Source organism: Pleurodeles waltl, chromosome 6 (genome assembly GCF_031143425.1).
Source record: "Pleurodeles waltl isolate 20211129_DDA chromosome 6, aPleWal1.hap1.20221129, whole genome shotgun sequence".
NCBI classification, from domain to species: domain Eukaryota; kingdom Metazoa; phylum Chordata; class Amphibia; order Caudata; family Salamandridae; genus Pleurodeles; species Pleurodeles waltl.
The window spans coordinates 1,365,980,843-1,365,996,367 of record NC_090445.1 but is presented as its reverse complement, the minus strand read 5'-3'; the positions used below and the strand labels follow the sequence as shown (position 1 = coordinate 1,365,996,367).

The 15,525-nt window shown below is 45.2% G+C and overlaps 1 protein-coding gene across 1 annotated transcript in view; it reads right to left on the bottom strand.

The window, feature by feature from the left end:
* Nucleotides 1-15,525, bottom strand: part of CHAT (choline O-acetyltransferase) — a 337,302-nt gene that overhangs the window by 132,668 nt on the left and 189,109 nt on the right. The window contains exons 8-10 of the mRNA XM_069242500.1: nt 9,225-9,353; nt 2,692-2,814; nt 1,428-1,569 (exon numbers count right to left, since the gene is read on the bottom strand). Of these exons, the coding sequence (XP_069098601.1) occupies nt 1,428-1,569; nt 2,692-2,814; nt 9,225-9,353 (394 nt within the window). The remainder of the gene's footprint in view (nt 1-1,427; nt 1,570-2,691; nt 2,815-9,224; nt 9,354-15,525) is intronic.

Here is a 15,525-nt window from a genome sequence, read left to right as displayed (position 1 = left end):
TTATGAATTTACAACACCAATAGCTCTATCTCAAGCAAATGTGAGAACTATTGCATTGCTAATGCTTGTTTAGCTTGTGAGTGCCAATACAGAAGGGAATGCACAATATGTAGAAATCAGTGTTGGCCCAATCCCAAAAGGAGCACTTTATCCAGTACTGTGAAACCTTATCCCCTTTGAAAAGAAGCATGAGCAACAAAAACACATCTAGCATTGTTGGTTCTCATCAGTGAGGTGTAGCCTACACCCCTATGCAACTGCAAGCTAAAGTCCACATCCGGAAATATACATTTCACTTAAGGAGACTGTTAGAAAAATATAATAGATGTGTATGCTTAACTACTGGCACTTTCTTTCCACACTATACCAGCCTCTTTAAATTCTTTGTGCCATTTCAGAAGAGGACCAAGCATATGCAAATAGTTGTTGCCCCAAACTTAAATTGACCAGTCCACTGTGTACTGCGAGTCAGAGGACTCATTTTGGACTGCTTATGCTCCATTAAAGATATAAAACGTCTGTCTATAGCTATAGACTCTTTCTCTCCAGATGCTGACATTTCTTCCTTGACCCTTTAAAACTGTTTTACCCGTTTAACTTTCATGTCTTCATTACAATGGTATAGTTCAAATATCATTGTGCAGTCCTAAATTTGACTCTTATTATCCTTTCCATGTTTTAAGCACAAAGATGAGCAATGCAAATTAAAACATAGCAAATACTAGCACAATATAAGTGCACTATCTCCAGCACATATATAAAGTATATGCATTGTACTAATGCATTTAGGGGCAGATTTATAGAAAGTGGCGCTGCACTGAGTGCAGCGCCACTTTCCCTGCGCCCCTTAGCGCCCCCCTACCGCCACCATGTGTGCACTGTATTTAAAATACATCGCTCCATGGCACAGGGTATGGGGCAATAGCGTCATTATTCAAGACGATACTGCTGTACTTTGCAGGAGTGCCGCCAAAATATTGGCACTACTCCTGCAGAGTACATAGGGGCCCATTATAAATAATGGAAGCCCCCTTTTAACGCCTAATCTGAGCATGTGTATAAGTGCCATACAAAATGGCGCAAGGAAATCTGCTAGATTTCCTTGCACCATTTTTCTGGCCCCCCTAATGGGGAAACACCCCCTTTGCATGCATTGCGCCACTTTGTAAATATGGCGCTAGGATTTTGGCCTCTTTGGTCCACATAAGCATTAAAAAAATGACGCTAATGTGGTGCAAGGTGGCACTAGGGGCTTAGAAATATGCCTCTTTAGTTTTTCGAACCTTTTTGTTAAACTGAACCCTCACTTACTTTTCAGGCAGCTCTGTCTCTTTGAGAGTAACAAAGACTCACCAATACTGATTAAAAGCTTCTCATTGTACGTCAATAGTGAATTATGAGAAGCTTGGCGGTTGTCATCAACTTACTGGGACAGTTGATTTCCCATCAACCATTGCTTTTGCAAATGTTAGCGCTTCAAATGTGGCCGACCGAATATTGTCCACTCTGCCCTCCTGGAAACGACGGATAGAAGCACTTTCATAAGTGGGGACCAGTTTTCTGTGGCATCTGCAAGAAATAATATGTTTATTTTAGTCTGTAGTCTCTCAGAGCTCAAGATCCATAAGTTGATTAAGTATACCTAACAGTGTAAACACAGACAGAGAAAGAGAAAGACTAATGGGATTGACAGCTTTTTGGTGCTGTCCATATCAATGTATTTATAAAAATGATGTTCTAAGCAATGCTCAGTGTCACAACTATGGCCCTAATTTATACTTTTTGGTGCAAAACTGCACTAACGCAGTTTTGCACCAAAAAGTTTAGCATCGGCTTGCACCATTTCTGTGCACCAGCTGGGCACCATATTTATGGAATGGTGCAGGCCGGTGAAAGGGGTGGGTTAGCATAAAAAAAAATTACGTTAGTCGGGTGGGGTTGGCAGTATGGAAGAAGGGGAGTTTGCATCAAAAAATGACTTTAAGCAGGTTAGAGTAAAAAAATGACTCTAACCTGCTTAGAGTCATTTTCTGACGCAAAACCATCCATACCACATGACTCCTGTCTTAAAAAAGACAGGAGTCATGCCCACCACCCCACTGGCCAGCACAGAGGACCAGGGTGCCCTGGGCATGGCCATTGCAACCAGTGCCATGTAGAGGGACCCATTTCAGGGCTCCCTATGGCACTTTAAAAAGAAAAGAAAATACTTACCTCTACTTACCTGGGACGGGGTCCCCCATCCTCCGCTGTCCCTCTGGTGTGGTTGGGGGTGTCACTGGGGCCTGGGGAGGGCACCTGTGGGCTTATTGCATGGTGGTCCACCATGGAAATAGGCCCATAGGTCCCCTAGCGCCTGCCCTGACCCAGGTGTTAAAAAATGGGGCACAGCAAACTTTGTACCATTTTTTGACCTCTCCTCCCTCCCGTGTACCATTTTTGCATGGGACTATAAGTATGGCGTTAAAGGCATAGAGTCATTTTTTGCACAGGAACGCCTACCTTGCATCTCATTAATGCAAGGTAGGTTTCCACATCCAAAAAATTACTTTAACTCCATAAATTTGGGGCTACACGGGTCTAGCGCCAAAGTATAAGTATGGAGTTAGTTTTGCACCGAATTAGAGTAAAGGAAAATGACGCTAATTCGGTGCAAACAGAGTATAAATATGCCCCTTTGTGTTCTCTTACCTGTAAAAGGTTAACTGGAGTGCCAATTGAATGTACGCATCGGGGCTCATTCTTTGCTTCTTGATAAATTCTTTTCCATAGTTTCTAAATGTATAAACGGTGAAGTCGAGATTCTTCACTATCCTAAAACATAAATTACAGTGAATGGTAAAGCATGTACCTAGTCAATACAGTTTTTGAGTGGAAAGAACACCAAAATACACATCATTAATCTTTTTTACATATAAATAGCCATTTACAAAATGTGCAAAAATGAATTTCACTAACATTCAAAGTTTTGCAGATCAATAAGAGCCATGGTTGTGTTCTCTGTGACACCATCCATTGTCTCTGCTTTAGTCATCCTTCCATGCCTACACACATTGCCTCATAAACTCTTTTTAAATAAAAAGCATTCAACTCTTTCTTGAGCAAAGGGGTGGCACTGAGAAGGGCTGCTAATTCAATTTGGAGATGGTGGTGCATTTATATCAAAGAGAGTGCAAAGTCCATAATGGGTGTTTGATGCATATTGACCTTTCTTAGACATATATCATAAGATTCCGAATCCAGTATATAATGAAGACAGACTGCAGGCGGCATATGACAGAACACAACTGTGGATGAGATTATTAATTGGCTTGTTACAGTTAAAACCAGGGCCCAAATACTTTAAGTGGAAAACATCCAACCTGTTGCGTGAATGACACAAAGGGTGCAGATGTTGAAGCCATCAGCTAAGTGTCATACTTTCTCATTGCTAGACAGTGAAGCTTAGAGAAGTGTTAATTTACTTCATCTATGCTTTAGACTGAATTAGGAGTCACAGGGATACTTCCTTGGAATCCATTTTCTTAATACTGTGGCACACACCTGGATAGTTTATTGCTTGCTTCCCTAACCTCAGATTAAATCTAAAAAAAGACTCTCACTCAGGATGAAGAAAAATAATTCTTAAGTTTAGCCTGACTGGAAAGAAGGTCATTCTGCTCAATCTCCTCAAGACAGAACTCTGGAGCGAAGCATAGGTTTCTGTTTCACAGCTATTTTTAGCATACAATATTTTTGTTATTATATATTCTAACAAACAGTCATCTCCATACCCATTGGATACAGCCCAGACCTTAGCCTTCTGCCATGTCAGGCTCTCTGTTCCAGTGCCCGCCAGACACAGACATTGTCAGTGCATATTAATTCCTGAGTATAGAGCATGGCCTTGGCTGGGTAAAGCACTGAGTGAATCTCCCTCAGTACCCACTGGGCACAGATTTCAGACTTGTTCAGTGGATTCCTAGATCCCTATCACACTGCATCAAGTACCTGCTGATCATGCTCTTCTGTTCTGCTGTTAGGTGACAGGCTGCTTAGAGATCCAAATGTCATTGAAATGTTCCAGGGCTCGTAGTAACTGTCTCAGCTTGCACCACTGTGATGGCCGCCAAAGGCTGGTGCATCTGGCAACTATCCAACCTGCTACAACACAACACTTGTGAAGCAGAAAACATAGTAGGCAGATGTCTATGCTTCTGATGCCCGTAAAAGGATCCTGAGCACCTGATGTCATTCAAGCCCATCAACCTTCTAATGATGTTGCAACATATAAATCGCCGTGTCACCTGACTGGGGAGATTAAACATTTTCTCCCGCTAACCAAGCAAGCCTGGGGAGAAGGCAAAGTGGTTGGTGGTTGAAAGCCTATTGCACTGGATCTTTATTTTACACTACACCACATCTTCCCTTTGTAAAAGAGTATGGCTGGTCAATTGGGCTTTAGAATATCCACAAGGAGTGTTGTCATAGATTGCACTACTCTTTGATCTCCACTCAAAGGATGGAAGAAGCTGTTGATTGAAGTCACAACTGTTTGTGGGTGCTCTTGGCTCTATGGGCATGGGTCAATACTTAAGCATTGTAATCCTGTCCCATTATGTACTGAGGTACAGGTAGGAGTTTGAACTAAGTTCAGGATTAATTCATCTGTGCACACTCCTGCACTATTCTTGTATACAATGCAGCCAAATGAATCATAATATTAAGAACAAAATTAAGATAAGTTCAAGAAGATTTATGGATTTTAAATATCGATAATTATAATACGACGAAATTACAAAATTCACGTTTATTAATCATGTGCTGGTATTAGTGGCATATTCAGGGAGAGATTCGTAACCTGATGGGTTGCCTGTCTAATATCTTCTTTCTCTCCTGACGGAGGGCCTCTCATCAGATTTAGAAGTTCCCAATTGCCTTCAGGGATCTCTGTGCTTCACAGGAGCTGCCACTGTGCCTGCCATGATGCACACACTTGGAATTATTTTTTAATTGCAAACTACTAAAGTGGGAGTTTGTTATTGAAAATCAGAAATCAATGACCATGCAGTGCTGGGGGTTTTCTTCTAGCATCTGAGGGTAATTAGTGTTATTTCCTGTGTTGGACTCTCAGGATTTCCTCGGTGGCCCTAAACTGGGAAACATTTGTTTGCCCTAAATAGGGTGGACTTTCTGGAGTATATTGGAAGAGGAACCTGTGGCAGATCGATTATTGATAAAGATGTTGGACGGTGAACCAGAACAGGCTCTGCTTGCGGAAACCTGCCACCCACCTTTAAAAGGGGTAGGCAAATCACGAGTTTGGCAGATGCAGTATCTACCAATCTCTAAAGGATCCCTTAAGTATTTTGGTAAACATTTTGCCAAACGTGGCTCCTTTAAACCCTTCCCCTCAGAGGATCTAATAGTTACGTCCTTGGCTGCGCCACTCAGGCGCCACGGATGTAACCATTACATCTAGGTACCAGCCCTCGGAGGAAGCGCTGGGGTTGGGAAGGGGCCCCCCCCCCAGTAACGATTGATGACATCAGCACGCGATCGCATGCTGACCTCATCAGACGTCACCACCCATCGCCCTGAAAGCATGCTTCCAGTGCGATGCGGAAGAGAAATGCTTAGCATTTCTCTTCCGCTCAGGAGGAGGGGGCCGGCAGAGGCACGAAAGGAAAGGAAAGGCGTTTCCTTTCATGTCTCTGCTAGCATTTCTGCTGCCTGATCACAATGCGATCGGGCAGCAGAAATGCCCACTAGACACCAGGGAATTTTTTATTTTTTAGGGAATTGTCAAGAGGGGAGCGGCCCCTTGGGCAAGGGCCGCTCCCCAGGGAGCCAAATCATTTTTAGCCCATTTCTGCCCCCCTCTCCCGGGGGGCAGAAAACCCCTAGACAGCAGGGATACATTTTATTTGTTTATTTTTTTTTTTATATGTGGGGAGTGACCTCTTAGGCTATTTCTGCCCAAAGGGGGGGCAGAAGCCACTTGACACCAGGGAACTTTTTTTATATACTTACGCATAAGGGGAGCAGCCCCTTGGGCAAGGGCCGCTCCCCAGGGGGGCAAAATATTTTTAGGCCATTTCTAAAATAATTAGGCCGATCTGCCTCTAGGGGGGCAGAAAACCCCTAGACACCATGGATAAAACATTTTTTTTTTTAAATGTGGGGAGCGACCACTTAGGCAAGGGTCGCTCCCCGGGGGGGCAAATTATTTTTAGGCCATTTCTGGCTCCCCGGGGGCAGATTGGCCTAATATAATTAGGCCGATGGGGGCAGAAACCACTAGACACCAGTTGTTTTTTATTTATTTATTCTTATGCATAAGGGGAGCGGCCCCTTGGGCAAGGGCCACTCCCCAGGGGGGCAAAATATTTTTAGGCCTTTTCTGCTCCCCCAGGGGTCAGAAACCTCTAGACACCAGGGATATGTATATTTGTTTATTTACTTTTTGTTTTTAAGTATGGGGAGCGACCCTTTAGGCAAGGTTAGCTCCCCTGGGGGGCAAATTGTATTTAGGCCATTTCTTCTCCCCTTGGGGGCAGATCAGCCTATTTTTGTTAGACTAGACACCAGGGATTGGTGCGTGTGTTTTGTTTGGGGGGCAGCCCCATGGGCAAGGGTCACTCCCCATAGGGGCACATTAAAATTGGCCGATCAGCCTATTTTTGGAAGGCTCAGATGCCCCCAAGGGGGGCAGAAAGCCCACCAGAGTCCAGGGAAGATTTTTTTTCAAATAAGAGGGTGGGGGTATGGCCATACCCCACCCCAAATAAATGGGGCTAAAGTTGTTCTGCCCACCAGTGGGCAGATTGGGCAATTACCCCCGATCCACACCCTGGGGGGCAGAGAGTCTACTAGGTGCCAGGGAATTTTTTTTTAAAACAAAAAATAGTGGGGTGGTGGCTACCAACCAGTATGGGCCTTGTTATGCCCCCACCCTGACGGAAGGGGGTAACAGTCTTTCAGCTCTCCCCGCACACTAAAACATCTTATCCCATGGCGAGAAAGAGGGCATTTGATTATTTTGGTTTTACATTTGGGCGATGAGAGCTTGGTAACTCTCAAAATCGCCCCACTTGGAATGGTGAGGGCTGCACTTTTTTGACTTTGGAACGCTGCCATGTTGAAAAATCCACAAGACCTTAACACATCTGAAAATTAAACATCTGGTTGATTCCAGGGTGGTGTGCTTAACATGCAACCGCACCATTTTCTTACCCACAATCCCCTGCAAACCTCATATTTGCTGGAAATCACACATTTTTCTTACATTTTTGTGATGGAACCTTCACGAATCTGCAGGCATCCACAAAATTCCTACCACCCAACATTGTCGCATCTTTACCGATAAAAATTCTGCTGCACTTGCTGGCCTAAAAATGTTTTTTTTTTAAACTGCCCTTTTGGACCGGCTTTGATTCCCCCTCAATTTCGATATGTTTATGGCTCGTCCCTGTCACAGGCACTTGACCCACCTACACAAGTGAGGTATCATTTTTACTAGTAGACTGAGAGGAGCGTTGCATGGTAGGACATTTGTCCCGGTGCATTGATCCCACACAGAAATGTGGGGAAAATGTGATTTTTTAGCTAAATTTGAGGTTTGCTGAAGATTCTGGGTAAGAAAACATTGGGGGATCCATGCAAGTCACACCTCCCTGGACTCCCTCGGGCGTCTAGTTTTCAGAAATGTCTGGGTTTGGTAGGTTTCCCTAGATGGCTGCTGAGCCCAGGACCAAAAACGCAGGTGCCCCCTGCAAAAACAGGTAGTTTTGTATTTGATCATTTTTATGTGTCCAGATATTGTTTTGGGTCATTTTGTGTTGCGAGCACTAAGCCTACCCACACAAGTGGGGTAAAGCTGGGTGGAGGGAAATTTGTGGCTCCTCTCAGATTCCAGAACTTTCTGTCACCGAAATGTGAGGAAAAACGTTTTTTTTGGCCACATTTTGAGGTTTGCAAAGGATTCTGGGGAACAGAACCTGGTGAGAGCTCCACAAGTCACCCCATCTTGGATTCCCCTAGGTGTCTAGTTTTCAAAAATGCGCAGGTTTGGTAGGTTTCCCTAGGTGCCGGCTGAGCCAGAGGCTAAAAGCTACAGCTAGGGACTTTGCAAAAAACACGTCAGATTTCAATGTAAAAATGTGATGTGTCCATGTTGCGTTTCCTGTCGCGACCATTAGGTTTACCCACACAAGTGAGGTACCATTTTTATCGGGAGACTTGGGGGAACACAGAATAGCAAAACAAGTGTTATTGCCCCTTGTCTTTCTCTACCATTTTTCCTTCCAAATGTAAGACAGTGTAAAGAAAAGACGTCTATTTGAGAAATGTCCTGTAATTCACATGCTAGTATGGGCACCCCGGAATTCAGAGATGTGCAAATAACCACTGCTTCTCAACACCTTATCTCGTGCCCATTTTGGAAATACAAAGGTTTTCTTGATACTTATTTTTCAATCATTATATTTCAGCAAATTAATTGCTGTAGACCCGGTATAGAATGAAAACCCATTGCAAGGGGCAGCTCATTTATTGGCTCTGTGTACCTAGGGTTCTTGATGAACATACAAGCCCTATATATCCCCGCAACCAGAAGAGTCCAGCAGACGTAACAGTATATTGCTTTCAAAAATCTGACATCGCAGGCAAAAATCTGACATCTAAAACCATTGACTTGAGAATGTGCCTCCTTCTAATTCCTTCACATCATAATAATTTACCCAATACACATTGCCACCTCTATTCATCTGTTCAAGATACTTATTTGAATTCTTTGTTTTTCCCAATTCCCAGTGCACTGTATATGTGAGACTATCTTTGACAGTATAGGTGATCAGGCCTTCTGTCCAGTGTCTTGGACTGAGCTACAAGTTTCTGTGAGTAAGTTAGTTTGTTCACCACATATTCTTTACAAGAGGGATTTTTAGATAAAAAATGCAGCAATGCGCACTAAGAGGTAATTTGATGTAAAAAAGTGTTTCTGCCTCACGCCCTCTAACTCTTCCTATTTACAGATTAAAAAAATAATTTAGTGCATTAGCATTTCCCCACTGCTAGGATGTACTGCGTGTTAATTTATTAGGCTCTGGCAAATACAACCTTATTTTAAAACTTAAATCAGTCCCCTATGTTTAACCTAAATAACATAAACACCTATAAATGCATCTAGGCGATGTTAGAGGTATAAAAGTATCGTTGGATTTTGGATTTTAAGTGGTACATACCGTTGTAGCTTCTCTGCTGATGTAGCCAAGTGTCCTTGAATTTCTGGAGAGCATTTCCAACGCAGCCTCCTCGGAGCTGGAAGTTCACTCACCGAATCCGCTCTCACTAATTTCTTGGGACTTTCTTTCCTTGAAAAACAATAAAGTAAAATGGGATATGTGAGGCAAATGTTTATAGTTATTTTTACTTTCCGAGTCCGTTGTTTTACTGCATGTAGGGTTGCTTTCTGTTCACAGAATGTTGGCTGATTATTTATTTATTAAATAATGACAAAATGAAATGTTTGTGCGTGATTTGTCACAGGAGCTTAGATTTGCTGTTTACATTACTGTTAGTCGTTGATGAGACCTAGATAAAAGATAGATGTTCCTTTATATGTAAAACAATAGAATCCTGGTGCACTTTCTTTTTCACAACTCTGTATAAAATGCATAGAGCTTTTAGTACCAAAGAAGTGACAGGGACATAGTCACTTATTGCTAGTTACTATCAGATATTTGGATCTGTATATTGCAGTTTTCAGGAGATAGTTTATGCCTCTTGTTAGAAATGGGGTCTTTGGTTGGGAGTCAGGTTACTCCATGTCCAAGCAAGGACCCTCACTCTAGTCAGGGCAAAAGAGAAACACACCTGGTTAACCCTCACTCACCCCTTGGTAGCTTGGCACAAGCAGAAAGGCTTAACCCAGAAGTTATGTGTAAAGTATTTGTACCAACACGCACAGTAATACAGTGAAAACATTACAAAATGGACACCACACCAGTTTAGAAAAATAGGTAATATTTATCTAAATCAAACAAGACCAAAACAACAAAATCCAACATACAAAAGTCAAGATATGAATTTTCAAAAGAATAAGGGGGTCATTCTGACCCCGGCGGTCACGGACCGCCGGGGCCAGGGTCGGCGGGAGCACTGCCAACAGGCTGGCGGTGCTCCGCAGGACATTGTGACCGCGGCGGTATGGCCGCGGTCAGAACAGGAAAACCGGCGGTCTCCCGCCGGTTTTCCGCTGTCCTGCAGAATCCTCCATGGCGGCGCAGCTTGCTGCGCCGCCATGGGGATTCTGACACCCCATACCGCCATCCTGTTCCTGGCGGTTCGCCCGCCAGGAACAGGATGGCGGTATGGGGTGTCGTGGGGCCCCTGGGGGCCCCTGCAGTGCCCATGCCAATGGCATGGGCACTGCAGGGGCCCCCGTAAGAGGGCCCCACAAAGAATTTCAGTGTCTGCTGCGCAGACACTGAAATTCGCGACGGGTGCAACTGCACCCGTCACACATCCTCCACTCCGCCGGCTCCATTCGGAGCCGGCATCCTCATGGAGGGGTGTTTCCCACTGGGCTGGCGGGCTGCCTTTTGGCGGTCGTCTGCCAGCCCAGTGGAAAACCCAGAATCACCGCGGCGGTCTTCTGACCGCGGAGCGGTGTTCTGGAGGGGGGAACTCTGGCGGGCGGCCTCCGCCGCCCGTCAGAGTTAGAATGATCCCCTAAGAGTCTTACTTTATAGAAAACAATGGAAACATTGATTTTACATAAAGTACCTGGTTTGCGTAAAAAAGTAAAGCCACCCAGGCGAGGGTGTGTCGGAAAAGTCAGCGATGCGTCGATTCCTTACTCGCAAGCGAGGCAGTGCATTGTTTCTTCTCCGGTCGGGTAGGTGATGCGTCGTTTTTCTCCCTCGCAAGGGAGCGATGCATTGATTTCCAGGCAGGAGGCCTTGGATCCGCGCAGGTTCACAGTGACTTTGACGCCCAGGGATGATGCGTGTGAAATCCGGTCACACGGTGTTGAAAACCTGCTCTGCTTGGGGTTTGCTTCGTTATCAGTGGCCGCAAAGGGGTGTTGCATCGTTTCTCCAGCCGTGATGCGTCGATCTCCAAGCCGCAATGCAGGTGAGGCATCGATTTCAACAGCAAAGCGGGTGGCATGGTGTTTAGCAGCTGTGTAGCAGATGGTGCCTCGGAAATTTCCCTGCACAGTGTGTGTGCGTGGATTTCAGCCCTTGTTCTGCCAACTTCACCTCTCAAGGCCCAGGGACTGGATAGGGCACCTCTTGGCAGGGCAGGAGTCTCATCAGAGAGTCTAGCTGCTGGCAGAGGAGGCCTTTGTTGGCTCTGAGACTTCAAAAAAAGAGGCAAGCTCAGTTCAAGCTCTTGGAGATTCTTCTCAAGCAGGAATGCATAACAAAGTCCAGTCTTTGTCCCCTTTCATAGGTAGAAGCAGCAACTGCAGGATAGCCCAACAAAGTACAGTCAGAGGCAGGGGCAGCACTTCTTCTCAGCTCTTCAGCTCTCCTCCTTAGCAGAGGTTCCTCTTGGCTCCAGAAACAAATCTTGAAGAAATCTAAAGTCTGGGGTTTTGTGTCCACTACTTATACCCCTCTGCCTTGAGGTAGGCAAACTTCAAAGGAAAGTCTCTGTTGTTCACAAGATCCTGCCGTGCTCAGGCCAGGTCCCAGACACACACCCTGGGGTTGGAGACTGCATTGTGTGAGGGCAGGCCCAGCCCATTCAGGTGAAAGTGACCAATCCTCCCTCCACTCTAGCCCAGATGACTCATCAGGATATGCAGGCTACATCCCAGCTCCCTTTGTGTCGCTGTCTAGAGGAGATTCACAAACAGCCCAACTGTCAGTCTGACCCAGACAGGGAATCCACAAACAGGCAGAGTCACAGAATGGTATAAGCAAGAAAATGCCCACTTTCTAAAAGTGGCATTTTCAAACTATCAATCTAAAAACCCAATTCACTAAAAGATGTATTTTTAAATTGTGAGTTCAGAGATCCCAAGCTCCATATTTCTATCTGCTCTCCTCTCTCTGTTAACCTATGAGAGAGATAGGCCTTGCAACAGTAAAACACAAATTTGGCAGTATTTCACTGTTAGTACATTCTAAAGCACAGCAGTACATCTCACACTTTTAACATACACTGCACCCTGCCCATGAGGCTGCCTAGGGCCTCTCAGAAGGAGGGGTGCCTTACATGTATAAAAAGGGAAGGTTTAGTTCTGGCAAGTGGATACACTTGCCAAGTCGAATTGGCAGTTTAAAACTACACACACAGACACTGTAGTGGCAGGTCTGAGCCATGTTTACAGGGCTACTAAAGTGGGTGGCACAACCAGTGCTGTAGGCCCACTAGTAGCATTTGATTTACAGGCCCTGGACACCTCTAGTGCACTTCACTAGGGACTTACTAGTAAATCAAATATGCCAATCATGGAAAAGCCAATTACACATACACTTTACACAGGAGCACTTTTACTTTAGCACTGGTCAGCAGTGGTAAAGTGCCCAGAGTACCAAAAACAGCAAAAGCAGAGTCCAGCACACAGTCAAAACATGGGAAGCAGAGGCAAAAAAGACAGAGGAGACCATGCCAAGGATAGCAGGTCTAACACATCTCTTCACCAAAGTTGATACATTTTACATTAAGCTCCATTATAACATTTCCAGGAGAATGTATCTTATTTCACATGCACTTTGGTAATGGATTGCACCCCTAACATAGTTGTTTAATAGTGTGAAATTAATTTTGGTTAAAGCTAGAATAATAACACAAAGGTGCAGGAAGCAGACATGGCAAGGCAAGAGTACTATTTGAAGAAGAACTATGATTGGTTTCTTCTTAGATTCTTCTTAAAACTCTTAGGTGCCGATTTAAGAAAAGTGGCGCTCCACACAGTGCAGCACCAATTTCCTTGCGCCTTTTAGCGCCCCCTATCTGCCACCATATGTGCGCCATATTTAAAATATGGCACACCATGGTGCAGGGTAGGGGGCAATAAAATCAGAATCTTTGACGCTATTGATACACTGTTCAGGGTTAGCGACAAAATTGTGGTGCTAGCCCTGACCAGTACATAGGGGACCATTGTAAACTGAGCAGGCATTAAAAATGCTGAAAAAATGGCCCAAAGAAATCATTCAGATTTCTTTGCACCATTCTTTTCGCCCCCCCCCCCTAATGGGGGAATGCCCCCCTTGCATACATTATGCTTGTCGCAGGCGTAATGTGGCTCAAGGGTTTACAAAGTGGCGCAATGCATGCATTGCTTCACTTTGTAATTCTGGCGCTGTGAGTTTGGCCTCTTTGAGCCATATGAGCAGAAAAAAATGACGCTAAGGTATCGCAAGGAGGCGCTAGGCATCTTAAATCTGGGCCTTAGTATTTGGGGTTAACATTTTATGTAGAGTATTCGAAAGTGAAGATACTGTGAGGCCCAATAGTATTTTCATGATTAAAAGGTTTGGGCCCATATTTATACTTTTTGATGCAAACCACTGCCGGTGCTGGTTTGCGTCAAAAATTTTACCGCCGGCTAATGCCATTCCTACGCGCCATGCGGGCGCCTTATTTAAGGAATGACATTAGCCGGCGCAGTGGACTGGTCTGAGTAAAAAAAAATGACTCAAACCAGGCAGCGCCGGCGTAGGGGAAAATGGGGGTTGTGCGTCAAAAAATGGTGCAAGTCAGATCTGAGGCAAAAATCATGCCTCAAACTGGACTTGCGCCATTTTTTGATGCACAAACCCCATTGAAATGACTTGTGTCTTAGTAAAGACAGGAGTCATGCCCCCTTGCCCAATGGCCATGCCCAGGGACTGTCCCCTGGGCATGGTCATTGGGCACAGTGGCATGTAGGGGGGCCCAAATTAGGCCCCCCTATGCCACTTTAAAAAAAAAAAAATACTTACCTCAACTTACCAGTACTGACCTCGGATGGGTCCCCCCATCCATGGGTGTCCTCCAGGGTTGGGCGAGGGGTGCAGGGGGCATCCCTGGGGGCAGGGAAGGGAACCTCTGGGCTCCTTCTGAGCCCACAGGTCCCTTAACCCCTGCCCTGAACCAGGTGTCAAAAAACGGCGCACATCAGGCTGTGCGCCGTTTTTTAAGGCCCACCCCCTCCTGTGCGTCAAAATGACACTGGAGTATAAATAAGGCGCACAGGCCTTAAAGTCATTTTTTGGGCGGGAACGCCTACCTTGCATATCATTAACGCAAGGCAGTTTCCCGCATCCAAAAAATGATGCACACGGTGGAATTTTGACATCCGCGGGTCGGGTGTCAGAGTTTAAATATGGGGCAAGGTTTGCGGCAAATGGACGTCAACATTTTTGATGCACATTCGGCGCAAACAGAGTATAAATATGCCCCTTGGTTTCATGATTTGTCCTTCAAGCTATCAGCATTTTCAATAGAAAGGTAGAACAATTGCCTTCTACACAGGGGCAGTGCCTCCATTAGGGCATTAAAAAAAAATGACCCCCTGGCCCCTCAATATTATACTGCAATGCATAAATAAAAGTAACATTTACATTTCAACTATTTTAAAAAGTGCAGCAGCATGATGCTGCTGTGTGTGAGCACTGCACGTATGCTGTCTCGAATTCGAGTGAGGCAGCCAGGTGGGCCTGAGGGGGTGGAGGCTGGGGCTTATTATGAATAGCTACAATGTTGCAACATGCCAGAGGAGTTTGATCTCGCATGGCACGGCACCTACTGCTCATGTCTGTTTGGCCGGACTCATGTCGGTTTGGCCGGAGGAATCCCTCCGGCCAAACAGACATGCACAGTAGTTCTCAGCATCACAGGGCTACATAGCACACATTAGTGAGCAGGGGTTGCCTCAGAAGTCACAGCCCCCAGTCTCAGAAATTAGTGTGAGGTCCCCTGCCCCATCCAATCCTGGGGCTGCAGCAGCAGCAGGACCAGCTCCAGGTTTGGTTTGTTGACTGAGACGCAATGGGATTGCCAGGCAGCCAGGCAGGGGCCTGGGCTGGCTGGATTATAATTGATTGATTGGCAATAAAAAAAAAAGCAAAAGCAACAAACAAGTACAACATGTGGTGTGCATGCGACGAGAGTGGGGGTCGGGGAGGAGGAGATTGCCTCTCTCGTGCTGGTGGTAAAGTCCTCATTTAGTGCAGCACCACCCGAGCATGCGACGTGTCGACGAGTCGACTCGAGTGATGATATGCCCCACAGGCATTGTGGAAAATCCAGATGAGAACGGACACACATAGCACAGGTAAATTACGTTTTATGTAACAAAAATACAGTTGGTGTAGCGGTAGTGCTGTGAAATAATAAAATGATCAATATTACGTTACGTTGTGTATTTTTTGTGTGATTTTTTTTAAACACCAATGCACGCATGACTACTTTGAAACTGTCCTGCTGTCAGTGTCTAGGACGACCGGACAATTTGAAAGTAGTCATCATCCATCGTCGACATAAAACATCTTTAAACATAATGAAACGAAATGCACGACCACGACGTGTCTGGGTTTTATC